The sequence below is a fragment of the Myotis nattereri genome (genome assembly GCF_964212035.1).
Source record: "Myotis nattereri genome assembly, chromosome: 1".
Classification (NCBI taxonomy): Eukaryota; Metazoa; Chordata; class Mammalia; order Chiroptera; family Vespertilionidae; genus Myotis; species Myotis nattereri.
In genome coordinates this window covers 186,488,097-186,515,967 of record NC_138075.1, presented here as the reverse complement: position 1 = coordinate 186,515,967, position 27,871 = coordinate 186,488,097, and the positions used below count along the sequence as shown (strand labels likewise).

At 41.2% G+C, this 27,871-nt stretch overlaps 1 protein-coding gene across 1 annotated transcript; it reads left to right on the top strand.

Moving 5' to 3' along the window:
* Positions 1-27,584, top strand: DCK (deoxycytidine kinase). Its single transcript, XM_081099662.1, has 7 exons — positions 1-372; positions 9,395-9,510; positions 18,863-19,056; positions 20,232-20,379; positions 22,153-22,268; positions 22,943-23,033; positions 26,761-27,584. Exons 1-7 carry the CDS (start codon positions 282-284, stop codon positions 26,785-26,787), a joined length of 783 nt encoding a protein of 260 aa, XP_080955788.1. The 5' UTR covers positions 1-281; the 3' UTR covers positions 26,788-27,584.
* Positions 27,585-27,871: the final 287 nt, after the last annotated feature.

Below are 27,871 nucleotides of genomic sequence, written 5' to 3'. Positions count from 1 at the left end.
GCGGGATTCTCCTTGCAGGTCGCGCCCAGCGGCCCCGGCCTGGGCGGGCGGGCGGGCGAACGCGGAGGGGCCCGAGCTTACCTTCCAAGCTGCGGCGGGGAGAGGCGTGGCCTCCCCTCTGGGCGGGCGGCCGCCTCCGCGCGCCAAAATCAAATCGGAGACCCGCCGGCGGGAGAGCCTGTGACGAGCCGGAGTCCAGCCTGCAGGGCGGCGGAGGCGCGAGCACCTGTGTCCACTTCCCAGCCACCTGCCCGACGCGCTCGACCGCCCCCTGTCGAGGCATGGCCACCCCACCCAAGAGGAGCTGCCCCTCTCCCGCGACCAGCTCGGAGGGAACCCGCATCAAGAAAATTTCCATCGAAGGGAACATCGGTAAGGAACCCCGCACAATGTTGGGTCCATAGAAGGGGGGGTCTCGGCGGCGGCGAAATGCGCATTTGCGGCATCTCTGCTGCTCCTCAGTGAGGACCTTCCTCCCAGGCTGGCTGTGGGGCTGCGCTCTGGAATTGCCCCTCCCCGCCCTCCTGCCCTCTGCCCTCCCGGCCCCCTCCCCGCCCTCCTGCTCTCTGCCCTCCCAGTCCCCTCCCTGCCCCGGCGGCGGCGGCGGCCTCCCGGGCATCTGGCAGCGCTTTGGGCCGGTTTCATCCTCTTTGTTGGGACCCCATAAAGGGAAAGTTTTTCTTTTTTTGGGGGTGGGGGGTGGGTGCCAGTTCTTCCGGTGCAATGACATACGTTAAATGACCCCTTTTAGGTGTAGTCTTCAGTGAGGCCTGGCAAACATAATGTCCTTCTACTACCACCAGGATCAGGATTGAGAGCATCTCCTGTGCCCTTTGGCAAACACTGATCTCAGTCCTTGCAGGTTTTGCCTTTTCCAGACTGTGATAGAGCGGGAATCATAGTGTGTGTAGCCTTGTGTGTTATACTTTAAATTAGCAGAATGATTTTATACTCATCCATGTTGCTTGTCTCGGTAGTTCTTTTCTGTTGCCTAGTACTATTCCATTGCATGGTTATACCACAGTTTATCTCTTCCCTAGTTGTGGACATGTTTCCAATTTTCAGCGATTATGAATAAAACTGCCGTAAACATTGGCGTACAAGGAAAGAGGTTTTTAATTATCTAACAGCATGGCTTTCCTCACTAACGACCCTACATCCAAGTAAACTTTGGGCTATGATTCCAAGACCATTATGTTTCTGTTCTTAACTCAGATGGGGACAGAACACACCATTCATGCATTTTGCAAGATGCATCTGAACTTCTGGTTTTTATATATTTCCTACCACAGGAAACCTATGCCTGACATTTCCTGTTTTGAGATAATTTATTTTTTGCCTCCAAGTTATGTACTAGTCATTCATGCGTACAGTGAATGGTTTTAAATTCTTACCCCATTCAAAGCACTTGAATTTTGTTTCTTGTTTCTTTAATTTTTATAAAGCAGTCAGACTTTTAAAAAACAAGGCAAGCAGATGCTTTAGCAGCATTCCAAGGAATAGAAAAAAAAGCTGGACATACCCTCAAACAGGACATTTTGTTTCATTGCTCTCGTAATAAGGCACCAGTGGAAAAGATCCATATACAGTTGGACCCTTGAACAACATGCATTTGAACTGTGCAGGTGAAGTTATACATGGATTTCCCCTCCAATAAATATGGTACTGTTTCTGTGGTTGGGAGTCCGTGGATGCTGAGGGCAGGCTATATGCATTGATTTACGCCATTTTTTCCCCCTTAAAATTAGTGTTTTTGTTTTATTTGGGCAGATACCCAGAAGTGAAATTGTTTGGTCATATGATCACTCTATTCTTAATTTTTTGAAGAACCTCCATGTTTCCCATAGTGGTTCTACCAATATTCAACCCCATCAACAGTGCATGAGAATTCCGTTTTCTCCATAATCTCTCCAAAACTTGTCATTTGTTGTCTTTTGATAATAGCTAATCTTACAGGTGTGAGGTAATTTCTCAGCATGGCTTTAATTTGTACTTTCCTGATGATTAGTGATGTTGAGCATTTGTCATATGCTTGTTGGCCATCTGCATGTCTTCTTTGGAAAATTTTTTACTCTGTCCACTTTTAAATTGGATTGTTAGATTTTTTTTTATTTTGAATTGTACAGTTCTTTATATATTTTTTTATTAACTCCTTATCATATATGTCATTTGCAAATATCTTCTCCCATTCTGTAGGTTGCCTTTTCATTTTGTTTATTTTTTTCCCATGCAGAAGCTTTTTAGTTTGATGTAGTCCCACTTTCTTTTGTTGCCTTTGCTTTTAGTGTCAAACCTATAAAATCATTGCCAAGACTGATGTCAGAAAGGTTATGGCCTATATTTTCTTCTGAGAGTTTTGTGGTTTCAGTCTTACATTCAAGTCTTCAACCCATTTTAAATTTATTTTTGTGTATGGTGTAAGATAGTCGTCCAGTATCATTCTTTGGCACATGGCTGTCCAGTTTTTCCAGCACCACTTATTAAAGAGATTGTCCTTTCCCATTGTTTATTCTTGGCTCCTCTGTCGTAAGTTAATTGACCATATATGGATTAGTTTGTTTCTGGGCTCTCAACTCTGTTCCATTGATCTATGTGTTTATTTTTGTGCCAGTATCATAATGTTATAATTGTTATAGCTTTGTAATATGGTGTGAACTTATGCCATTTTATATAGGGGATTTGAGCATTCGCAGGTTATGGTGACCCTGAGGTCCTGGAACTAAAATCTGAATATTTGCTAACACTGAACCTGCATTTCTGTAAGACAACATTTTGCTATTTAGATGGGCTTTATTCCTCACCACTTAGTCTTTCCTGACACTGAAGCTTTGCCTGTTACTCTTATTGCTTTTGCACTGTTGCTCATGTCCCCTCCAATTTGTCAGACCCAAATAAGCTGTAAATGTACAAGTTGTTAATCTGTGTTGTAGAAAATAATTTGTGATTCTTCTCTTATTCCTAGAATTTGAGACTTAACTGTTCATTTTATTTTATATTATATTCATACTAGAGGCCTGGTGTACAAAAATTAGTGCACTCGGGGCGGGGGATCCGTCAGCCCGGCCTGTGCCCTCTCACAGTCTGGGAGGATGACCCTCAGGGGATGACCATCTGCTGGCTGAGGCCTGCTCCCCAGGGGTTTGGGCCTAAGCTGGCAATCAGACATTCCTCTGGCAGTCCGGCAGCCCTCGGGGGATGTCCACTTGCCAGCGGGGAGCAGACCTAAGCTGCAGTCGGACATCCTTAGCGCTGCTGAGGACGCAGGAGAGACTCCCACCACCACCGCTGTACTGGCAGCCATCAGCCTGGCTTGTAGCTGAGCAGAGCTCCTCCATGTGGGAGTGCACTGACCACTAGGGGGCAGCTTCTGCATTGAGCGTCTGCCCCTTGGTGGTCAGTGTGTGTCATAGTGACCAGTCATTCCCAGTTGTTCTGCTGTTAGGGTCAGTTTGCATATTACCCTTTTACTATATAGGATAGAGGCCTGGTGCACAGGTGGGGGCCTGCTGGTTTGCCCTGAATGGTGTCCTGGATCAGGGTGGGGGTCCCACTTGGGTGCCTGTCCAGCCTGGATGAGGGCCTGAGGGCTGTTTTCAGGTGGGCCCAGCCTGCAACTGAAGCTGCCAGTCTCTCGTTTTTTTCTTTTTTTATTCTGGGATTTATTTAGCTTCTGTAATTGAAACTTTGTTGCAGCTCCAGCTCCGATGCCGGCTGTCTGAAAGCAGGTCTCTGGGGTTTGTTTCGCTTCTATAATTGAAACATAGTTGCATTTCGGAGCTGTTGCTTTCAGGCTCAGAGCCGGGTGCAGTAGGTGGGGAACTTTGGCTACCTTCGTCGCCGGGGCAACCAAGCTTCATGTTCGCGTCAGCTGCATGGCTGCCGGCCGCCATCTTGGTTGGCAGTTAATTTGCATATCATCCTGATTAGCCAATGGGAAGCATAGTGGAGGTATGGTTAATTACCATGTTTGTCTATTATTAGATAGGACTAGAGGCCCGGTGCACAAAAATTTGTGCACTCAGGGGGGTGGAGGGGTCCCTCAGCCCAGCCTGTGCCCTCTCGCAGTCTGGGACCCCTCGGGAGATAACGACCTGCTGGCTTAGGCCTGCTCCCGGGTGGCAGAGGGCAGGCCTAATCCCTAGGTGCAGCCCCTGGTTGGGCTCAGAGCAGGGCTGATTGGGGAGTTGGGGCCCCACCCCTGTCATGTACAGAGCAGGGCGGATTGGAAGGTTGCGATGCCACCCTCAGTCACGCTCAGGGTAGGACCAATTGGGGGGTTAGGGCACCGCCCCTGTCACACTCAAGGCAGGGTCGATGGGGAGGTTGTGGCACCACCCCCTGTCACGCACAGAGCAGGGCCAATCAGGGGGTTGGGGCGCCGCCCCCTGTCACACACAGAGCACGGCCGATCAGGGGTTTGGGGAGCTCCCCCCTGTCACGCACAGAGCAGGGTCAATCAGGGGGTTGGGGAGCTCCCCCCTGTCACGCACAGAGCAGGGCCTATCAGGGGGTTGGGGAGCTCCCCCCTGTCACTCACAGAGCAGGGCCCATCAGGGGGTTGGGAAGCTCCTACCTGTCACTCACAGAGTAGGGCCGATAGGGGAGTTGGGGCATCGCCCCCTGTCACACACACAGCAGGGCCGATCATGGGGTTGGGGCGCCGTCCTCTATCACCCACAGAGCAGGGCCGATCAGGGGGTTGGGGCGCCGCCACTGTCACACTCAGGGCAGGGCCGATGGGGAGGTTATGGCTCTACCCTGTCACAGAGCAGGGCCCGTGGTGGGTGGGGGGTTGGGGCGCCGCACCCCGTCACACACAGAGCAGGGCCTGTGGGGTGGGGGGGTGGGGGCGCCTCACCCTGTCACACACAGAGACGCAGGGCGATCAAGGGGTTGGGGAGCTCCCCCCTATCAGGCACAGAACAGGGCTGATCAGGTGGTTGGGGCGCCTTCCCCTGTCAGGAACAGAGCAGGGCGGATAGGGAGGTTGTGGCCCCACCCCCTGTCACACACAGAGCCACAGGGTGATCAGGGGTTTGGGCGCTGCCCCCTGTCACGCTGATCCCGTTGCCTGGAGGCGTCGCAGCTCCGCTGATCCCGGTGCTGGGAGGCATGTTACCCTTTTACTATATAGAATAGAGGCCTGGTGCATGGGTGGGGGCTGGCTGGTTTGACCTGAAGGGTGTTCCGGATCAGGGTGGGGGTCCCCACTGGGGTGCCTGGCCAGTCTGGGTGAGGGGCTGAGGGCTGTTTTCAGGCTGGGACTGAAGCTCCCAACTGCTCCTTTTTTTCTTTTTTTTTTAAATTCTGGGCCAGCTTTAGCTCTGGCTCCAGCTCTGAGGCCTCTGCTGCTGAAAGAAGGTATCTGGTTTGTTTAGGTTATATAATCGAAACAATGTCTAACTCCAGCTCTGAGATCCCAGCTCGCTGAAAGCTGGTTTCTGGGGTTTTGTTTAGCTTCTATATTTGTTATAATGTTTCTTAAACTGCAGGCTCAGAGGCCGGCAAGGCAGGTGGGGAATGTTGGAGTCCTCCGTCATTGAAGCAAGCAAGCCTCATGTTAGTTTCAAGCTGCCTGGCTGCCAGCCGCCATCTTGGCTGGCAGTTAATTTGCATATCTCGCTGATTAGCCAATGGGAAGGGTAGCGGTCGTACGCCAATTACCATGTTTCTCTTTTATTAGATAGGACTAGGGGCCCGGTGCATGAGATTTGTACACTGGGTCGGGGGAGGGGTGCCCTCAGCCCAGCTTGTGCCCTCTGGCAGTCCGGGACCCGTTGGGGGGTGTCCGCCTGCAGGTTTAGGCCCGATCCCCAGGGGCATCGGGCCTAAGCTGGCAGGCAGACATCCATCTTGCAGTCTGGGGCTCTTGCATCTTGGACCCCTTGCTCCTCACTGAATGTCTGGTGATCATTTTATGTTTCACTTATTGTCCTTTTAAATACCGTACAGTCCCTATGCTTACCCTCTCCACACAAAATCTGTGGTTACCAGTGTTTTTCCCATTATTAAATCTAATAGTCATTTAATTTATCCTTAAAAGTTTTTCTCCTCAGCTGTTCTTTCTGTTACCTTATCGACCCTCCTCTTTTTCCCCCTCTATGTGTGATTTATTTATTTATTTGTATTGATTTCAGAGAGGAAGGGAGAGGGAGAGAGAAAGATAGAAACATCAATGATGAGAGAGAATCATTGATTGGCTGCCTCCTGCATGCACCCTACTGGGGATTGATCCAGCAACCCAGGCATGTGCCCTAGACTGGAATCGAACCCGGGACCCTTCAGTCCACAGGCCGATACTCTATCCACTGAGCCCAAACCAGCTAGGGCCCTGTGTGTGATCTTTTAAAGTTCTTCCAGTTCGTTCTTTTTTTCTATTGTCCTTTTAATGTCCTAGATTTGAATGTAGTTTTATAAGTCAAAGGTAAGTTCTTTTTGCCCTCTTTGGACCCAGTTTATAAGGAAGAGGAGGCTTTACTTATAAGCATACTAAAATTGCTTTTTATTTTTATCTGTGTGTGGGGGGGAGAGGGAGAGAGGGGGAGAAACGCATTATGCTGACTGGAGATGTCTAATATAACCACGTTTGGTGACTTAAGATAGAAAGGGTGTGATGGTCATTAGGAGTACTGTTGCACCCTATTAAATTTTATGTCAATTCTTTTCCTACTATTAAATTGAATGTATTCCTGGGTAATTTATAAATATAATGTGTTCTGATTATACCTGAATATCTCCCCCACCCAAGTATCTTCCCCACCCCAATTTCTAAGAAACTAGTGAATGATCAGATAACTTTTTTATTTTGTTTTAAGGATTGGATAGAGTACACACTGCACAGAACCATGAAAATAAAGTAGAGAAAACATGGCTATGGCTTGTAGGAAGTACTTTGCAAAAAAGGTTTTATAAATTTACTAGTGGTCATTGTGCACATTGAAAGGAAATTAATTAGAAGAAATATTTTAATATCGCCATTCACCCTTTATAATAAAAATGTCAACCAAATTCACGATTCACAATGATAGATTGAAACACATGCCTGTGATTGGCGCCAGCAAGACCTTTATATGTATCACACATGCGCAAGTCAACTTAGCCTTTTATATGTATAGAATAAACTTGCTTAATTAGACCTGCTTTCTGATGTAGCCCAGTGAAGCACCTCAATTTCTCTTTCAGGTAATTACTGGCAACACAGCAGTAAATATCAACACAAAGCAGATTATTATTGTAGATCACACTGGGAGAACAAACGGTAAAATATTTAACTGCAGCAGAGTTTGACTATATTCTTTGCAGTGAGAAAACCTGAAGTCATTCTCAAGGTTCACCATTTCTTACTTCTTTTCAGGCAGGCCAAGTTTCTAAGTTTTCGAAATCTCTGTTTTCTGGCTAATGAAAAGAAAATAGGGTTCCACTGAGTCCCCCATCTACCTGCTCCAGGACTTCTGTGAGGATCAAATGAGATGAGGCACGGAAAGTGCCTCACAGACATTTGGTTACAGTGTAAAATGTCTGCATCTGGCTTTGAAGCAAGTCATGTTCCTGGGCTGAAGAAACTGCAAGGAGGCTAATTGCTAGGGAGAGGAAGCACAGTGAAACTACATGACGTCATTACCTAAAGGGACATTTAGCATATTTGCCTTTTATATATTTAGATGATACTGTAGTGCCATATGGTAGCTACTGTCCTATAATAATATGCTACTTTCCATTCTAAAACTATAGGCATTTGATGCATCTTTACGTTGATTTTATAGTTCTTTTGGTTGTTTTTAAATTAGTTTTAGGTAGGAAAGTCCTGAGTTGTTTAACAGAGAATGAAGCCAGTTTGAAAAGGAAAATTTTGAAAACGTGACAGCCTAGAAAGACTGTCACTGTAGTGATAGTTTACTTGCTTATCACAGCAGTTTCCTTGAGGAGGGTATTATTATTATCTCCATTGTATTATGGGAAGCAGGCTCAGAGAGGCTGGTAGTTTTCCAAAATCACATACCGAATTAAGTGGAGGAAAAACCTTAACTACTTTCCACAAAGTTATCGCTCATTGCTTGGTTAAGGAAAATGAATCTAGAACTAGGATTTTTTATGTCATAACATCTTGCCTAAAATCTCACCAGGTTTTTAAATTTTCTTTTCCATGGTTTTGGTAAATTAAAAACGAATGTGTTTAGTAAGAATGGACAAGGACCCTTTTGGTTTTCATTAAAAAAAAAAATCTAGAGCTGGGGGGGGGAGCTCAAAAGGGAATAAATGGTGATAGTAGGAAATTTTACTTGGAGTGGTGAACACAATACAATGTACAGATGATATATTACAGAATTGTATACCTGAAGCCTATATAATTTTATTAACCAATCTAACCCAATAAATTCAATAATTTTTAAAAAATCTAAAAAGTAGGAAATTAAATGTTTTTTAATGTATTTACTATTATAGTCATGTGCTGCTTCACGATGGGGATACATTATGAGAAATGTGTCGTTAGTTGAGTTTGTCTTGGTGAGAATATCATATAGTGCACTTACACAAACACAGATAGTATAGCCTAGTGCTCCTAGCCTACAAGCCTGTACAGCATGTTACTGTACAAAACAACATGAGATTAAATCGATCACAAGAGAAAATGGTGCAATCAAAAGACTTAACCATGAGATGCATGAGGCTGTTGCCAGTGTAACATAGCATATTGTTTTACAATGAAGTTTGTATTTATTCATTTATTTATGTATTTATGTATTTATTTATTTATGTATTTAATCAATCAATCCTCACCTGAGGACATGCTCAGAAAAGGAAGAGAGAGAGAGAGAGAGAGAGAGAGAGAGAGAGAGAGACATCGATCAGCTGCTCTCTATACGTGCCCTGACCAGGAGTTGAACCGGTAACCCTTTAGTGCATAGGATGACACTCAATCAGAAAGCAGGTCTAATTAAGCAAGTTTATTCTATACATATAAAAGGCTAAGTTGACTTGCGCATGTGTGATACAAATAAAGGTCTTGCTGGCGCCAATCGCAGGCATGTGTTTCAATCTATCATTGTGAATCGTGAATTTGGTTGACATTTTTATTATAGAGAAAGGGTGAATGGCGATATTAAAATATTTCTTCTAATTTATTTCCTTTCACTGTGCACAAATTTGTGCACTGGGCCATTAGTATGTGAATAATGCCTTGTGCTAAAACGTTAGACATCTATGTGTCTCTAGGTGATAGGAATTTTTCAGCGTCATTATAGTCTTGAGGGAACCACCAAAATACATGTAGTTCAACATTGAGTGGAATGTTATGCTGTGCATGATTATACCTTTTGAAAAGCTGAAGACTATTTTGCCTTTTTTCCCCCTGATAAGTTATTTTCCTCAGTTTTACTTTTTCTCTTCACAATAGCTGCAGGGAAGTCAACATTTGTGAATATCCTTAAACAAGTCTGCCAGGATTGTGAAGTGGTTCCTGAACCTATTGCCAGATGGTGCAATGTTCAAAGTACTCAAGATGAATTTCAGGTATGAAAATAAAATTTAACTAAGTAAAATAAAAACTGTTTGGCTTAGAGAAGCAATAGTATTTAATCTCTTGGGTGTTTGCTTGTTTTTCCTTTTTCCAATAAAACTTTGAAATCTAGCTTTAAGTCTTTATGTTCATTTGGGTAGTAGTACAAGGATGTTCATCTATGTAAACATTGGACAATATGCATCTAAGATTTATGTACTTGATTATATCTAAGTAAAATTTTTAAAGTTTTCAAAAATTAATTTAAATGTTTTAAAAAATATAATTGCAAGTTAAATTCCTTGAGTTGCTTTTACTTTTTGTTTAAAAAAACATAAGCAAACAAGAAAAACAAAACTACCCAATAACTGAATTTTATTAGTTTATTTTTTAAGCCTTTTGTCTTAGAATGAACTGTTTAGGCTCCCATTTCTGTGTACTGTCATTTTTGCCAGACTTTCATCCTGGACACATGTTTCAATTTCTCAGCATTATTCATTCTATGTTGTGAATGAGAAAAAGGGAATAACAGTTATATTTATTTAAAAAAATACATTTATTTTTATTGACTTCAGAGAGAAAGGGAGAGGGAGAGAGAATCATTAATGGGCTGCCTCTTGAACGCCCCCCACTGGGATTGAGCCCACAACTCGGGCATGTGCCCTGACCAGTAATTGAACCCTGGGATGATGCTCAACCACTGAGCCATGGTGGCTGGGCAAATCTCAATTTTTTATAGCACAATTTTTTATTGTATGTGTATGAAGGAGAGATATCTAATTGCTAATACTTTTATTTCTGGTGAAACGAGGATTAAAACTGAAAGCTGCATAGCTGTATAGCAGAAACCTTCACAATGGGAATGTGTGCTTAAAGCTTTGTTAGAGCTGAGGTGGAAAGAAGATTGAAAAAAAGTCTATGTTTTAGAGTTTAGCTGTTGGTATAAGGAATCTGGAAATAACTGGGACCCTTCAGTCCACAGGCTGACACTCTATCCACTGAGCCAAACCGGTTAGGGCACAAGGAGAAATTATTATTAAAATAATCTGTTGCCTGACCAGGCATGGCTCAGTGGTTGAGCATCTACCTGTGAACAAGGAGGTCACTGTTCAATTCCTAGTCAGGGCACATGCCTGGGTTTGGGGCTAGATTCCCAGTAGGGGTATACAGGAGACAACCAATCAATGATTCTCATCATTGTTATTTCTATCTTCCTCTCCCTTCCTTTCTGAAATCAATCAATGTATCTATCTATCTATCTATCTATCTATCTATCTATCTATCTATCTAAAATAATCTGTAAACTTTGAGGATGTTTAATTTTGAATAACTAAAGGTATTTTCTCACACACCTATTTGCCAGGTGTAGTTAACTTTAGGTCTAGAACCCATTCAGTACACCCAAATCCTTAGAATACTCAGGACTAAGGCTTGAAGGGACTTCATTTCTGTATGGATCAATTTTCTTTTCTGCTGGGGAAAAGCATGGTTAGCCTTTAGCAGAATTTTAAAATGGGTAAATGTGTACACTTCTTTCGTTTAACATTTTTTTATTAACATATGATATAACTAAAGAAAAGTATATAAAACCTATGTACAGTTTGAAGAACAATTTTAAGGCTGCTATCTTTGTAACCATCATCCAGGTCAAGAAAGAGGACATTACTATCATTATAGACGTTCTTCTCAAGTTACAATAGTTCATTCCCTAGATGAACAACTCCACTGGGATAATCACTCATAAAATAATTTTTGTGGTAATAATTTTCCTGATTTCTGAAAATAATTTGACCATAAATGAACATGTTTCTAAGAAATACAACTTAATTTTGTCTGTTTTTGAATGTTATAAACAAAATCAACTGTTTACATTCTTTTTCCTCTTGTATCTTTTGCTTGGTAAGTTGGTGAAAATTGTCCATATTGTTGCATGCAGTTATAGCTTGTTCATTTTCATTGCCATATAGTATTAAATTGTATTCATATGTCACTATTTGTCCATTCTACACCTGCGATCAAATTTTGAGTGGTTTCTAGCTTAGTTGCTGGAAAAACAGCTCTGCTGTGAACATGAATCCTGGGGCACAAATGCAAGATTTTCTCTAGGAATAAAATAAAATTATTAGACAGTGGGGTGTACGTAAGATGCTTGTTTTCCAAAGTGTTTTTATTCCAAACTGTTTACAGTTCCCACAGTGCACTCAAGCTATTACTACTCCATATCTTTGCCAGTATTTAGTATTGTTCAGCTTCCTAATTTTTGGCATTCTGCTAAATGTTTAATATATTTTGTTTTTAATTTGTATTTTCCTGATTACTAATGAGATTGTGCTCCTTTATTTAATTAATTAATTTGTCATTTTGTTTTTTTGGATTTCTTTTGTGAAGTCCCCGTTCAGATCCTTTTGCTCATTTTCTTTTTAAATCTTCTATCTTCTTCCACCCTGCATCTTTCTTCCTAAAGTATGTCTCAGGGCCTCTTTCACTAAAGTGCCCCACTCAAGTTTGCTTACCTTTAGAAATGAGACTTGTGTTCTAAAAATGCCTCTTTACTCCCATTTCTGGGATCAACTTCAGTGCAGTTATAATCAGGTAGAAAGCCAAATAGAGACGGGATTCTTTCATTGGGACAGTGTTAGACTAGATTGGATTAGGTGACCTCCAGTTAAGGTCCATTTTAGTTTTAATCTCATAAGCTTCTTTTTTTTAAAAAAAAAAAATATTTTATTGATTTTTTTACAGAGAGGAAGGGAGAGGGATAGAGAGTTAGAAACATCGATGATGAGAGAGAAACACCAATCAGCTGCCTCCTGCACACTCCCTACTGGGGATGTGCCCGCAACCCAGGTACATGCCCTTGACCGGAATCGAACCCAGGACCCTTCAGTCCGCAGGCTGACGCTCTATCCAGTGAGCCACACCAGTCAGGGTGTCATAAGCTTCTAACTCATGAAATATATATGACTGTTTTGTTGACACATTAAATGTCTCTGCCTCTCAGTATACCTCACATTAATCAGTTTCTGTATAACAGAAACTGATATATAAAAACCAATATGCCAAAATTTTAAAGGCTTTTTAATTTTTATTTATTTATTTTTTTAAAAATAGACATTTATTATCAAGTGAAAAATACAGGCCGTTAAAGGCTTTTTTTAAAAAAATATTTTTATTTCCGAGAGTAAGGGGTGTGTGTGTGGGGTGGGGGGGGAGAGAGAGAGAGAGAAACGTCAATGATGAGAGAGAATTGCCTGCCATTGATTGATTGCCTGCTTGATCTACTGGGGATCGATCGAGCCTGCAACCGGGACATGTGCCCTTGACTGGAATCAAACTCGGGACCCTTTAGTTGCTTTATTCACTGAGCCAAACCATCTAGGGCCAAAATGCCAAAATTTTAATTTGCAGAGAGAAATGTAATTACCAAATTCATTGAATTAGGTCAATCCAGTCTCAAAGTAGGCCCATAATTCTCAACTATTAGAAGGAACTCTTAAAAAATCTCAATGATTTGGGGTGCTTTTAAAAATAAGCAGTTCCTTATGGATGCCTCCTGGTTAAAAATGACTGCCCTGCCCTGACTGGGTGGCTCAGGTTGGTTGTGGATTCGATTTCTGGTTAGGGCACATACCTAGGTTGCTGGTTCAGTCCCCAGTCAGGGTGCGTATGGGAGGCAACTGATCAATGTTTCTCACATAAGTGTCTCTCTCGCTCTCAAAACAAACACACACACCAATAATAAAAAATGACTGCCCTAGTGAATCACTGTTAGTGTTGGGCGTGTTTTGAACTCTGGTTGATATTGGAGAGGAAATGTTGCAAACATTGCATTCATATGCATGGGAAGACAGTTTATACTAGGAAGGTTGTCTGTTTAGAATCAGAGTCGGAATTAGTTATATTATGTTAATGACTGATGTCATCATACTGTGACACATTGATGCATCTGTCATCATTTTGAAAATCTTTTGGCTTCATGGACCTGATACTTGTGTTTATGGACTTGGGTATTTCTTCACATGTACTAGAGTCAAATTTCCAAACTGACCTTTCTTTAAAACTACTGTGGAGATGCTGCTGCTATTATTATTATTATTATTATTATTAACATATACTTTTATCAGACTACTGCAATCCAGTCATATGTTACAATTTGATTACCTCCATTGGATTTTGGTGCTCATTCTCTGAGGATAGTTTCCTTTGGGTGTGTATTGAGAGCTACTATGTTGTTAGTCCTTTGTACTTCTGGGTGGAGTTTCAGACAGTGTGTGGGATGTTAAGGGATACCTCAACTTGATCCAGGTTTTTGTTAGGGAATAAGAAAGGAGTCAAGAGTGTGACAGGAGTTAAAGCACAATAAATTTATTAAAGTGATAGTCTGGGAGAACCAAGATGGCGGCATAGGTTAACGCCGGAGTTTGCTGCTTTGAACAACTACTTCAAAAGTGAAACCAGAAAACGGAAGGGACATCACCCAGAACCACAGGAACGCTGGCTGAGTGGAGGTCCTACAACTAGGAGGAAAGAGAAACGCATACGGACACTCAGAGGAGGCGCAGTGCTGAAGTCAAATTCTGAGGTGCGGAGTGCGCGCGGAGCGGGCTGGCGACGGAGGGCGAGGTTGGCGTTTTCAATTGGGAGGGAGTCGCAGACTCTGAGCTCCAGATCCGGGCGAGTCTTTAGGGACCCAGACTCAAACAGGAGAAGCGGGACTGTCTGGCTTCGGTCAGAGCGAGTGCAGCTTTCTCTCTGAGGATTCCAGCCGTTGCTGGGACTCAGAGAGGCAGAGCCCCTGGGGACAGGACTGAGAGCCGCCATAACTGCTCTCTCCGGCCCACCCTATTGATCCTGTGCGACCCGCCCCGCCCAAGCCCTGCACAGAGGCATTTGCCGGATAGCCTCAGGCAAAGGCTAGATTAGCACCTCCCTAGAGGACAAGTTCTCTCACTGCAGACACAGCTGATTCTCATAGCCACTTGGCCTGGAGGTCAAACCCTCCCTGGTATTAGCTACAACAATCAAGGCTTAACTACAAGACTGCGAACAAAGACCACTAGGGGGTGCACCAAGGAAGCATAAAAAAATTCGGAGACAAAGAAACAGGACAAAATTGTCAATGGAAGATATAGAGTTCAGAACCACACTTTTAAGGTCTCTCAAGAACTGTTTAGAAGCCGCCGATAAACTTAATGAGATCTACAAGAAAACTAATGAGACCCTCGATCTTATATTGGGGAACCACCTAGAAATTAAGCATACACGGACTGAAATAACGAATATTATACAGACTCCCGACAGCAGACCAGAGGAGCGCAAGAATCAAGTCAATGATTTGAAATGCGAGGAAGCAAAAAACACCCAACCGGAAAAGCAAAATGAAAAAAGAATCCAAAAATGCGAGGATAGTGTAAGGAGACTCTGGGACAGCTTCAAGCGTACCAACATCAGAATTATAGGGGTGCCAGGAGATGAGAGAGAGCAAGATATTGAAAACCTATTTGAAGAAATAATGACAGAAAACTTCCCCCACCTGGTGAAAGAAATGGACTTACAGGTCCAAGAAGCGCGGAGAACCCCAAACAAAAGGAATCCAAAGAGGACCACACCAAGACACATCATCATTAAAATGCCAAGAGCAAAAGATAAAGAGAGAATCTTAAAAACAGCAAGAGAAAGAAACTCAGTTACCTACAAGGGAATACCCATACGACTGTCAGCTGATTTCTCAACAGAAACTTTGCAGGCCAGAAGGGAGTGGCAAGAAATATTCAAAGTGATGAATACCAAGAACCTACAACCAAGATTACTTTATCCAGCAAAGCTATCATTCAGAATTGAAGGTCAGATAAAGTGCTTCACAGATAAGGAAAAGCTAAAGGAGTTCATCACCACCAAACCAGGATTATATGAAATGCTGAAAGGTATCCTTTAAGAAGAGGAAGAGGAAGAAAAAGGTAAAGATACAAATTATGAACAACAAATATGCATCTATCAACAAGTGAATCTAAGAATCAAGTGAATAAATAATCTGATGAACAGAATGAACTGTTGATTATAATAGAATCAGGGACACAGAAAGGGGATGGACTGACTATTCTTGGGGGGGGAAAGGGGTGTGGGAGATGCGGGAGAGACTGGACAAAAATCGTGCACCTATGGATGAGGACAGTGGGTGGGGAGTGAGGGCGGAGGGTGGGGCGGGAACTGGGAGGAGGGGAGTTATGGGGGGGGAAAAAAGAGGAACAAATGTAATAATCTGAACAATAAAGATTTAATTAAAATAAAAAAATAAAGTGATAGTCTGAACTAGAGAAGTGAGAGCAGGTGACCTCATACTGAATACCTCAGTGGGGTCTGGGTGGAAGGTTTTTATTAAACGTGGGCAAGGGGAGTGTGGAATAGGATGGTCCTCTGCTTGTGACACTGGTGGGTGACTGCTGTTGCCATTCATCCTTGTCTCTTCTCAGGGAACAGGTGGTCAGTGAAGGTTGTGTGTGTGATGTTCCAGCCAAGTTGAAGGAGGGTTAGAGCTTGCGGCCTTTGCTCCCTATTCTAACTTTCCTGCCTCATGAGGATAGTATTTTGGGGTACAAGATTGTAGAGTGTGAGGGTGGTGGACGAGTGTATTCCCTGTATCTGTACACTTTAAAAAAAAAATCCTCATCCATGGATATTTTTCACTGATTTTAAAAAGAGGAGGGGGAGAGAGAGAAATATCAATGTGAGAGAGAAACATTGATCAGTTGCTTCCTGTATGTGCCTTGACTGGGGATGAAACGGCAACCTAGGTATGTGCCCTGACTGAGAATCGAACCCGCAACCTTTTTGGTGTACTGGACAGTGCTCAACCAACTGAGCCACCCAGCTGGGCTGGATACTTTATTTTTTCTGGACCTCCACTAAACTCAAGAAAGGGGATTTCCTTTTTTCATACTGAATACCATTTTTTTATACCCATCCCTGATCTAATCCTTCAGGTTAGAGTGTGAATCACCCATTGTCCAAATCTCAGTTTTCTTAGAATATCATCAGTAGTGAAAAGTAGACTGTCTTCAGTTTCAACCTTTTCAAGGCCAGTCCTGATTTGGATGTTCTCCATTTAATCACACTCTGGGCAGTTGGTGTAGAGCTGGAAGAATTGGGCTGTTGATATTCTTAATCTGTTTAGTCAGAACCTAAATTTTCACCTGTTAGCTTAGCTTGGGTTTTTCTTTTTTTAAGCTTTTTTTTTTTAACCTGCCACCTAGTGGCTGTAATGTTGCTATGTATTGACAAGCTGCCACAGATATTACCAAAATAATGAGACTAAGTGCCATATAAGATGTATCTCCCTTATCTTCTCTTCCCATGTTAAGATTATCTTTAAAATATGCCATCAATGCCCTAATTGGTTTGATTAAGTAGATAGAGCATCGGCCCGTGGACTGAATGGTCCTGGGTTCGATTCCAGTCAAGGGCATGTATCTTGGTTGTGGGCTCTATCCTCAGTAGGGGTTGTGCAGGAGGCAGCTGATCGATGTTTCTCTCTCATTGATGTTTCTAACTCTGTCCTTCTCCCTTCCTCTCTGTAAAAATCAATAAAGTAATATTTTAAAAATACGCTCCATCTCCTTTTGAAGAAATGAGGAAATGTGTCTTATAAAATCTGGTGTCAGTATTGAAATAAATTTAACATGACCTGGTTTTTCTGTTTCATTGGATTCTTTTTCACTGCAGGTAAATGCAAATGTTTTTTGATCTACTCATAGACCTTCTTTGAAGGAGTATCTGACATCCAGGAAAGGTGAAGGAAGTTTTGTTAAGAAAAAATGCATGTTAATTACTTAAAAGTTTATGAAATTATTTTAGACCTGCCAAACTTTACTAAGTAACAGTACATGATGAAAATATTCTTTGAAAACACAAATTTAACTACCTTTTCTTTTGAAGGGGAATGCTTGCAATAGTTAAAAGTACAGGAAAAGGGACATGCAAAGTAGTTGTCATTAGTAATCGCTGAGAAAAGGAAGGAAGCACATTACTTTTGCGGCCAAAATGGAGGTCACAAAAATTATGCATTAAGGTTCTTAGAGTATTTACTTATACTTTGGACACAATCTAATAAACTTATTTTCTGATTAGAAGGGGCTGTCAAGGAAGGGACTTTAAAGAGGTAACCGTGTTGATCACCTGACATCCAAGGAGAAAATAGAAAAACTGAAAACAGACAGGAACTAAAAAGGAATACCAATTTTGACTCATTTACTACTATTATAAGATGAAATAACAACTTGAAAAATGTATGCCTGATATTTTTATGTGTAGAATGGAAGCTTGTGCTTGATTGCTAACTTCTCTTGTGTATCCAGCAGTCAGTATTCATAAAGTTGTGAGTCTCAACAGGTAATGGTGGGGCTTATAAACTAGAGAGCATGTGTCCTACCTAGTGAAGCACATGTGACTTTGCTTTAACTGATTTTTACCAAGAGGAAATACAGGCACAGTATTACTTTGTTTTCCTATTTTTATTTATTTTATTTTTATTTTTTAAATATATTTTATTGATTTTTTTTAAAAAAATATATTTTATTGATTTTTTACAGAGAGGAAGGGAGAGAGATAGAGAGTTAGAAACATTGATGAGAGAGAAACATCGATCAGCTGCCTCCTGCACATTTCCCACTGGGGATGTGCCCGCAACCCAGGTACATGCCCTTGACCGGAATCGAACCTGGGACCTTTCAGTCTGCAGGCCAACGCTCTATCCACTGAGCCAAACCGGTTTCGGCATATTTTATTGATTTTTTACAGAGAGGAAGGGAGAGAGAGATAGAGAGTTAGAAACAGCGATGAGAGAGAAACATCGATCAGCTGCCTCCTGCACATCTCCTACTGGGGATATGCCCGCAACCCAGGTACATGCCCTTGACCTGAATCGAACCTGGGACCTTTCAGTCCGCAGGCAGAGGCTCTATCCACTGAGCCAAACCGGTTTCGGCTGTTTTCCTATTTTTAAAAAGAAGATAAACATCCAGCTATATTATATGAAATTATTTAGCTTTTATATATTGACAACTAGTATAAATGTCTTAAACGTTCCATTTGGGCCAAACAAATAATTTCTGACATAGGCTGTTTGTGACCTCTTGTGAAAAAGACCTAAGGAATTGGTGGTTAAGCTAGCTTTTCAAATTATTCCAGGCTTCAGGTAACCTAAAAATACAGCGGGAAAGAGAAGAAAGAGGAGGACTTACTCATTTTGGTTTTGCTAATCATGATGCATTTATTTATCCAACTTCTCTTTATGAGCTTTTAAAAAAAATTAAAATAGGCCTATTGATCGTTAACTTTGCTTTTTGTTTCTTTTTTTCAAATTTGAAACAGGAACTGACCACATCTCAGAAAAGTGGTGGGAATGTTCTTCAGATGATGTATGAGAAACCTGAGCGATGGTCTTTTACCTTCCAGACATATGCCTGCCTCAGTCGCATACGAGCTCAGCTTGCCTCTCTCAACGGCAAGATCAAAGATGCGGAGAAACCTGTATTATTTTTTGAACGATCTGTGTATAGTGACAGGTATATATAAATTACTTGTACTTATTAGGTTGGATCCTTGGCTTAGAACTGGAATTTTTTTTTTTTTCTGTATCTTTGGATTCAAAGTAATAAGAGAGGTTGAGTTGGGGATTTGAGATGGAGAATGACATTTAATACTTTTAGCAGTTTCAAACTAATGGCATTAGGGAAGTTATAGTATTTGCTAGAGGCCCGGTGCACAAAATTAGTGCAGGAGTAGGCCTTCCTGCCCCTGGCTGCCAGCACCAGCGTCCCTTTGGTACCCAGGACCTGGGCTTCCCTCACAGCCCTGGCTTCGTCTGGAAGGTCGTCTGGAAGGACATCCAGTCTAATTAGCATATTATACTTATTATTATAGATAATTTCTAGATTCCATGGAAACTATAGGGAATATGTAGCCATCTCATTCAAATTTGTAGAGAAATTTTTTTCCTCCAACCCTCTTAAAATTCTCATCTGCTCTGGTTAAATCTGAACTATATTCTAGACTCACTTGGAGCAAGAAGGTAAAAAATCTTTAAGGGGGCCTTGGAATTACCCTGGGTATGCAAGGATTCTTTTAATCTCTAGAGTTAGCTCAGAACAGGGGTTCTCAAACTTTTGTTCTCAGGACCCCTTTCCATTCTTAATAATTATCGAGAAGTTCAAAGATCTTTGTGTCTTATTCATATTTCTGTTATTAGAAATTAAGATTGAGAAATGGAAAAATTTAAAGTTAGCTATAAAAACTCATTATATATAAACATAAATAACATACTAGTGAAAATTACATTTTTCAAAGCAAAAAGAAATAGTGAGACGAGCATTTTACATTTCTGTGAATCTCTTTAATGCCTGATTTAACGGAGGACAGCTGGGTTCTCATTTATGGTTCTGTATTTACTCTGTTGAATATATTTTTTTGGTTGAAGTATAAAGTTATCTGGCCTCTCACACAAAACCCCTGGAAAGGTCTTGGGGTGTATCAGGGGTCCTCACACCACATTTCTGAGAACCACTGGGCAATACATAATTTTCTGTATTTGGAGATACTCTATTGGGTTTTTTTCCCTGTTATCCAAGGCATTATCTGCTACAGGTTTTAGGAGAAGTTTCCATGTCCATTTGGTAGATCCATCTTCTCTTTTCTATTTCTCTGTATTTTTTGGAAAGGATTTATGTAAACTCTCTTTCAGATATATTTTTGCATCTAATTTGTATGAATCTGAATGTATGAATGAAACAGAGTGGACAATTTATCAGGACTGGCATGACTGGATGAATAACCAATTTGGCCAAATCCTTGAACTGGATGGAATCATTTATCTTCGAGCTAGTCCAGAGGTGAGACTTAATAAACATTTGCTTGTTCCTTTGAAAATTTAAAGTAATATTTAGAAAATTTTCAGTGTTATGCAGTGAAGGCAGAATAATAAACTTCACTCTCAACCCTCTAGATTCCTACCTCCAAATTAAAAACAGAACTGTGTAGACAGAAGCATTCTGTTTTCTCAGCAAACTAGAAACCCAGATTTGGCAGGTTCCTCTTTTAGGTTCTTGTTTGTTCTACCTCAGTTCTATTCTTCATTCTTTCTTTATTTTTTTTTCTTTCTTCCTGCGGCCATGTCGCTCGCGGTTAAAAGGGCCTTCGGCAGAGAGCCATAGGCCCCAGTTATGCGCAAGCAGCTGCTCTGGCGCTGCAGCCTGACCCCTGGCGCCACACGCAGGCGCAGCGGAGGTTCATTATTTCTTAACTTTTGCAGAGTCTCTTATCACAGCTAGATTAAGAAACTTGCGTAAGCAACTTCTAGAATATGGGTTTCATGAGGTAAGACTTTGGATATTTTAATTACTGTTGAATTTTCACTGTCTAGAATAAGGCTTGGATACACAGTAAATATTTGCTGAATGAATGGCAAAATTGATAGAGGATATCTGTCGTGGTTTTGTTTTGGGATGGTGGGTAGCAGCAGCTATAGTTGAAAAGAGACTTACTGGAACCTTGCCATTTTTAGTTAAGGAAGTTTACTTGAAATTGTGCCTTTCATCATAGGTTGTAACATAGCTATTCTTTACATATGAAATTATGTAATGAATGCAGGAAGACCAAGTGGGATGCCTTTCATAAAACTAACCTAAATGAGAGCTTACATTTATTAAATTTCTGGTTTTGGTGCTTGCAGTCCCATTTTTCTTTGATTTTTATTTCTACTTATTCCTTGAGTCACAAAGTAGGTTCTGATGAATGTAAATGTTAGACTCCTAGCCTGAAAGAATACTGTTATATTGAAGCTCAATTTTCAAAGGAACTATGTTTTTGATTCTAAGTGATGATTTTGTTCTTCTAATATCAAGTAAACCAGAATTTAATAATAATTTTGAAATTTACTTTTATTTCTGAAAATAATTTTTTAATTATGAAAATAAATGCAAATATAGAAGAAGGAATAATGATAATTTCATTGTTAGAAACAGATAATATCTTAAAGTCTAGTATAAATCTATTATTTCATTAATATTGTTTATGATATCCTTTGATTAGAGGATCATTTAATTATTTGAAAAGAGAATTTATAATAGAATTAGCAGCACAGTTTTATTCTGAATTTTTTTGCTTTTTATCAAACTTATTTTAGACAATACATTTCAAATGTGGGTGCCAAAGGTTTATAGACTTATTTTTGAAAGTGCTATTTGGTTTAGAGCCACCAAATTGTTGAAAAGTATAGGGAGGGAAAAAGGAACTATTGTTTGTTCTTAGAAGGAATAGAGATTTTCGTTAGCATGACTGAAAAGACACTAAAGAAGAAAAATTTAATGGCATCAGACAAGAATAATTGTCCCCCCCCACCCTCTCTTCTTTTTTATTTTTTAATATATTTTTGTTGATTTCAGAGAAGAAGAGAGAGGGAGAGAGAGATTGAAACATCAGTGATGAGAATCATTGATCAGCTGCCTCCTGCATGCTCCCTACCCCCTACTGGGGATCAAGCCTGCAACCCAGGCATGTGCCCTTGACTGGAATTGAACTCGGGACCCGTCAGTCCCCAGGCCGATGCTCTACCCACTGAGCAAAACCAGCCAGGGTTACCCTCTCTTCTTATTGCTTGCTTTTAGAAATGCTTGAGTAGAATATATTTACGAGGAAGAAATGAAGAACAAGGCATTCCTCTTGAATATTTAGAGAAGCTTCACTACAAGCATGATAGCTGGCTCCTGCACAGAACACTGAAGTAAGACTTCCTTATTCTTATTTACTACTCATTTTTAATACTTCTGTCAAATTTTAAGTAAAAATGTACAATTTGTCCAGTTTTTATTTTCAAATTAGGTGTGGATTTTGATTCTTTTTATTTCAGTGAGATCCATTTCCTTAAAGTTTTTATAGCTAATTTCCCCCAGTGGTATTGACAGCATAATATAAGGAATTTCACATTAAGTGATAAAGTAGGAAATATATCTGTGTATATTATTTAGGTACTCTCTTTCAGAGAATATTTTAAAATAAAATATTTCACATTTGTTTCTTAGATCAAGACTTGGGAGGTAGTATAGCATAATTTTTAAGAGTATGTACTTTGGACAATCTCTGAGTTTCAGAGTGGTCTCCTTAAATTTTAGTTTTACCTTTAAAATGCAGACATTCTTCCTACTATCCAGTATGTTTTTGGTTTTTGAGGACTATTACATATCACAATGCCTAGCTTTATATATTATACCTGAGATTTTTAGATATGTGTACGTAAATCTAGGTGAGAAAGAAGGGGCTGTCCGATGAAGTACTTACAGAATAACTTTAATAGAAAAATGACTGACATTTTGATTTTCTGTGTTATAATAATGAGTTTTTAGGTTTTCTCTTATTTATTGCTTTTCCTAACTGTTTTATTCATCACTCTTTAAATAGAACCAACTTTGATTATCTACAAGAAGTGCCTATCTTAATATTGGATGTTAATGAAGACTTTAAAGACAAACACGACAGTCTGGTTGAAAAGGTAGATTTATACAAAGAGTATAAACTAGTATTTGCTTGGTCTTGTCTAAAAAGGTATTCTAATTTGTGAGAAAACAATTTTCTAACAGAAATGACTACATAAAGTTACATTAAGGGGCAATTAAAAGCTTTAGAGGGATTTAGACTATTTAGATTGTAATCCTAACTTGAAATTCTAGCTTTGTGGCCTTACCTAAAATAAGGAGCTTTTTAATCCTTTAGTTCCTTATCTGAGATACAGGAATATTCACAAAAGTTCTTGTTTGCTTCTCTGCTTTTTCCTCTTTCCCTATACCACCAATCTTTAGCCATTTTAATAATAAACTATTTGTTTATTTTTTCAACTAAATTCAATATGAAGAATACTTGAAATTGTAAGATACAGATCTTATCCATTTTTATGTTAGCTGAAGTCTTGAGATGAAAGGAGTTTTAGTTTTGAAATTTATTTGGCCTGGGGATCGAGCCCACAACCCTGGCATGGGCCCTGACCTAGAATTGAACCGTGACCTCTCCTAGTTCATAGATCGCTGCTCAACCACTGAGCCATGCTGGCCAGGCTATTTGGGATCTTGTCAATGATGAATTGTCATTGTCTAATCATTGAGTCATTGTCTTAATCAGAGTTAATCTAGGCCCCAGATGTTTGGTATATTCTATTTAAGTGAGTGGTGCCTCTATTGATAAAGGTACTGGGAGAGAACTTATTAATGAATGCTTGAGAGAGAATAGTCATGAGAATTATATAACAAATATTTATGTATTTGTGTTAATTAAATTAGTGATGTAAGGTCTAAAGAAACCACACTTTTGTGTTCGTTTAGTTTTGAGATAAATTTGACATTTCTTTTCTCCTGTCACAAAATGTTTGCTATTTCCTAATAGGTACTTGACATTCATTAAGGGATATATTTCAAGAATTTTTAAAACCTCAACATATTAGATAACTACTATCACAGATACTTGTTTTTTCCATCATATAAATTAAAGCATATTTGGAAAATTCAAGTGACTTCTTTCTTATTAAAAATGATATTTAAAAATATAGGATGGAATTCACTTAAATGATAACTATTAAAATAAATTAAGTCAGCCATTGAAGCACTAACAGCCAACCATCATTTTAACGGAAATGAATCTGTAAAACCATTTTTTAAAATTTTATTGTAACATTTCTGTGAAGATTGACTAGGAATCTTTTGTATTATTTATTTTTTGTCTTCATTAATAATGTTAGCAGTTGGTTTTCTTTTCGAAAATATTTTTACATGGCAGTAATTGTTGTCTGTTCAGGAGAAGTAGTCTAGAACGTGAAGAGAATAGAATCTTGTTACTGTGCTGTTGGTTAGTTGGCTAGATTTAGTCACTGCTTATATTACCTTTCCTCATACTTTAACATTAGAGTATATACAAGATTCAAATTTGTGCTTCAGAGAAATTATAGAAAATTAACTGGGGGAGGGGGAAATATTGCAAGAAAAGAAAAATTACAGATATGTTACATGTCTGAACCTTCAGAATTGTTTAAACCATTGCAGTTATTAATGTTATCAATACTAAAGCTGCACATGTCAGTGGTCTGAGGTATTATAAAGAGATAAAATTATGATTATAAAATTAAAGATTATAAAACGAGATTATGGCTGTTATAGAACTATATCAATCTTAGGCTAAATTGAATAACTCCTTTAATTACATTTTATGTCATTCAGCTTTTACTACTAAAGTATTAATACACTAGAGCAGTGATGGCGAACCTATGACATGCATGTCAGAGGTGACACGTGAACTCATTTTTTTGGTTGATTTTTCTTTGTTAAATGGCATTTAAATACATAAAATAAATATCAAAAATATAAGTCTTTGTTTTACTATGGTTGCCAATATCAAAAAATTTCTATATGTGACACGGCACCAGAGTTAAGTTAGGGTTTTTCAAAATGCTGACACGCCAAGCTCAAAAGGTTCGCCATCACTGCACTAGAGGCTCAGTGCACAAAATTTGTGCACTTGGTGGTGGTCCCTCAGCCTGGCCTGTGTCCTCTCGCAGTTCGGGAGTGGGCCTAAGCCATCAGTCGGACATCCTTAGCATTGCCACGGAGGTGAAAGAGGCTCCCACCACTGCCGCTGTGCTTGCCAGCCGTGAGCCCGGCTTCTGGCTGAGCGGCGCTCCCCTGTGGGAGCACACCGACCACTATGGGGAAGCTCCTGCGTTGAGTGTCTGCCCCCTGGTGGTCAGCGTGCATCATAGTGATCGGTCATTCCACCATTCGGTCATTTGCATATTAGTCTTTTATTACGTAGGATAGTAGATGAGGCCTCCTAGAACCATAAGAAATGCAAAAAATTCACTGTTAACTCATTCTGGAATTGCTCCCACTTAAAATCAAATTGCCCCCCTGTGGGGCATGTGCTGCACCTTGGGAACCACTGGGCTTGACACTTTTCCTCTCTGAGCTTCATTTCTGAATACATACACATATTCCATGGGAATTGTAATCTCTTCTCCGCCTACCTCACTGGGTTGTCATGAGGAGGTTCTGAGCTAATAAACCTAGAAATGTTTCATCAAGTAAGTGATGTCTAAACGGGAAGGGATTATTTCTAAGCTCACGGGTACCCTCGCAGGTAGCAGGTGCTGATTAGGGGAGGAGGGCATGATTGTTTCCTGGGACTGTAGCTATGGAAGCTTTGCAGAGGGTTCCGCAGTTCTCGGAGGAGTGGGCTTTGGCCAGCAGCCCTGTAGCAGTGGTTTTCCCTGGAGGCGCTGGTGGGCAGGGCTTTAGGGGGGCGCTAGGGGGGGTGGTGAGGCCGAAGGGGGAGTAGCTGTTAAACCTTCCCGCTTGGCACTATTCTTTAAATTGTACGTGGCTGTTTTGCATCTGTACCTGCTCAGGGCGGGGCTCCAGTCTCCTGGAGAGGGTTGGGAGCCAGGCCAGGTTGAGCCAGGCAGGCTAGGAGGGCGGGTTTAGCCGTGCCCCCAGTGAGGTTCAGCGAACTTCCGCTGCGGAGAGGGAGACAGCGCTGCTGCTGTGGGGGCGGGAGGGCGGGAAGCGTCTGACCCTGTGAGGGCTCCTCAGGCCTGCCTCCACTGGGGTCTGGAGTTGTAGGGAGAAGAGGCGTGCCGGGCCCCACCGGAGGGGGCCTGGCAGTGGCAGGCCGTGGGCCTGGGTGCCTCGGGGGCACTGACAGGTGGTCACCGGCATGCTATTGTGGGTGCCCCTGGCGAGGGTGGCTGGGGAAGAGATCTGGAGTCGGAGGTGTGGGCTGCAGCTACCCCCGAGACTGGGTCTTCCCTCCATCCGGTCAGCTTCCCTGTCACCCTGGGGGTGCAGGGGCTGGGGTAGAGTGTCCTTCCCCCCGGGGGTGCAGGGGGATTGGAAGAGCTCCCCGTGGCCGCTTCCTCTTCCATCTTTGCAGTCTGGGCTCCTGTCAGGCACTCTCCTCAGACCCCTAGGAACTTGGCTCGGGCCACCTGCCCCCTGCTGCACGCATAGCCTCCTGCTGGTCTGTCAGTATGCAAATTGGTAGTTACTGGGACACTGCAACGGACAATTAGCATATTACCTCTTTATATGTATAGATCTTTTAAAGTAAATGCTATGGCTTTGTGATAGAGTTATTTATACAGGTGGGTCCTCAATTGTTATATACTTTTAAATGAAGATGAATATTATTTATCTCAAATTAGTCAAATAATTATATTAATATGTTTTTCCTCCTCTCAGGTCAAAGAATTTTTGAGCACTTTGTGATCTTGCTGAAGACTTCAGGGAGAAAAATGATTCCAGACACTTCAACTTTGTGTATCTTTGTAGCTTATTATTTATACAAGTCTCTTTAGAAAACCCAAGTGTTTAACCATTTTTGTTCCAAAAAAAATATGATTTTTTATGAGTCCTATATGAAAGTTTATGACCAGCTTCTTCCCTCCCTCTTTCCTTCCTTCCCTCCCTCCCTCCCTTCCTTCTTCCTTCCTTCCTTCCTTCCTTTGTATAAAAACCAGCCATTTAATTATCTCTCATGGCAAGAAGTCTGGAGGTAGATGGTTCCAGAATCACTATAGTGGCTAAAGGTCCTGTATCACAAAGGACCCAGGCTTCTCTGTCTTTCCCCTGTTATCCTCCTCAGCAGGTTGGCTTTTTCCTGGTGCTTCTCATCTCATTGTTGACTAGTTTCTTAACTGGATTTCTTAACTGGAAACTTTGTTTCATAGAAAATGGTAATGTGTCTGGTGTAAATTAGCACAAAAAGTTGAAAAGTGGAATTTAAGGAATCTCTAGAAAAAGAATTGTTTTATTTTAAGTACTTTGATCCATTGCCTTCCCTTCTATCTCAATTTATGTGGAAGATAAGATCAGATGTAATATTTAATCCATTGATATTTATTAGTGTGTCTATAATATATTCATAGAGGAGCAAGTTAGACTATGTTCCCAGTTTGTAATGGCATACATCTGTACAATGGGTGAGACTTCATCTTTTTGCATGGGGTTTTGGATGATTAAAGAGGAAATGTTTCCTAAAATATAACTCATAAGCGCCCTACCTGGTTTGGCTCAGTGGATAGAGCGGCCTGCAGACTGAAGGATCCCAGGTTCGATTCTGGTCAAGGGCACATGCCCAGGTTACAGGCTTGATCCCAAATAGGGGGCATGTAGGAGGCACCCGATCAATGATTTTCTCTCATCATTGATGTTTTAATCTCCCTCTCCCTCTCCCTCTCCCTCTCCCTCTCCCTCTCCCTCTCCCTCTCCCTCTCCCTCTCCCTCTCCCTCTCCCTCTCCCTCTCCCTCTCCCTCTCCCTCTCCCTCTCCCTCTCCCTCTCCCTCTCCCTCT

What these genes read in the sequence shown, in the direction of transcription:
- DCK (XM_081099662.1), top strand. Translation starts at nt 282, where the DNA reads ATGGCCACCCCACCCAAGAGGAGCTGCCCCTCTCCCGCGACCAGCTCG. An exon ending in TTCCATCGAAGGGAACATCG is followed by an intron (nt 373 to 9,394) that starts GTAAGGAACCCC and finishes TCTTCACAATAG; the next exon opens with CTGCAGGGAAGTCAACATTT. An exon ending in ATCTTCGAGCTAGTCCAGAG is followed by an intron (nt 20,380 to 22,152) that starts GTGAGACTTAAT and finishes GCTTGCTTTTAG; the next exon opens with AAATGCTTGAGTAGAATATA.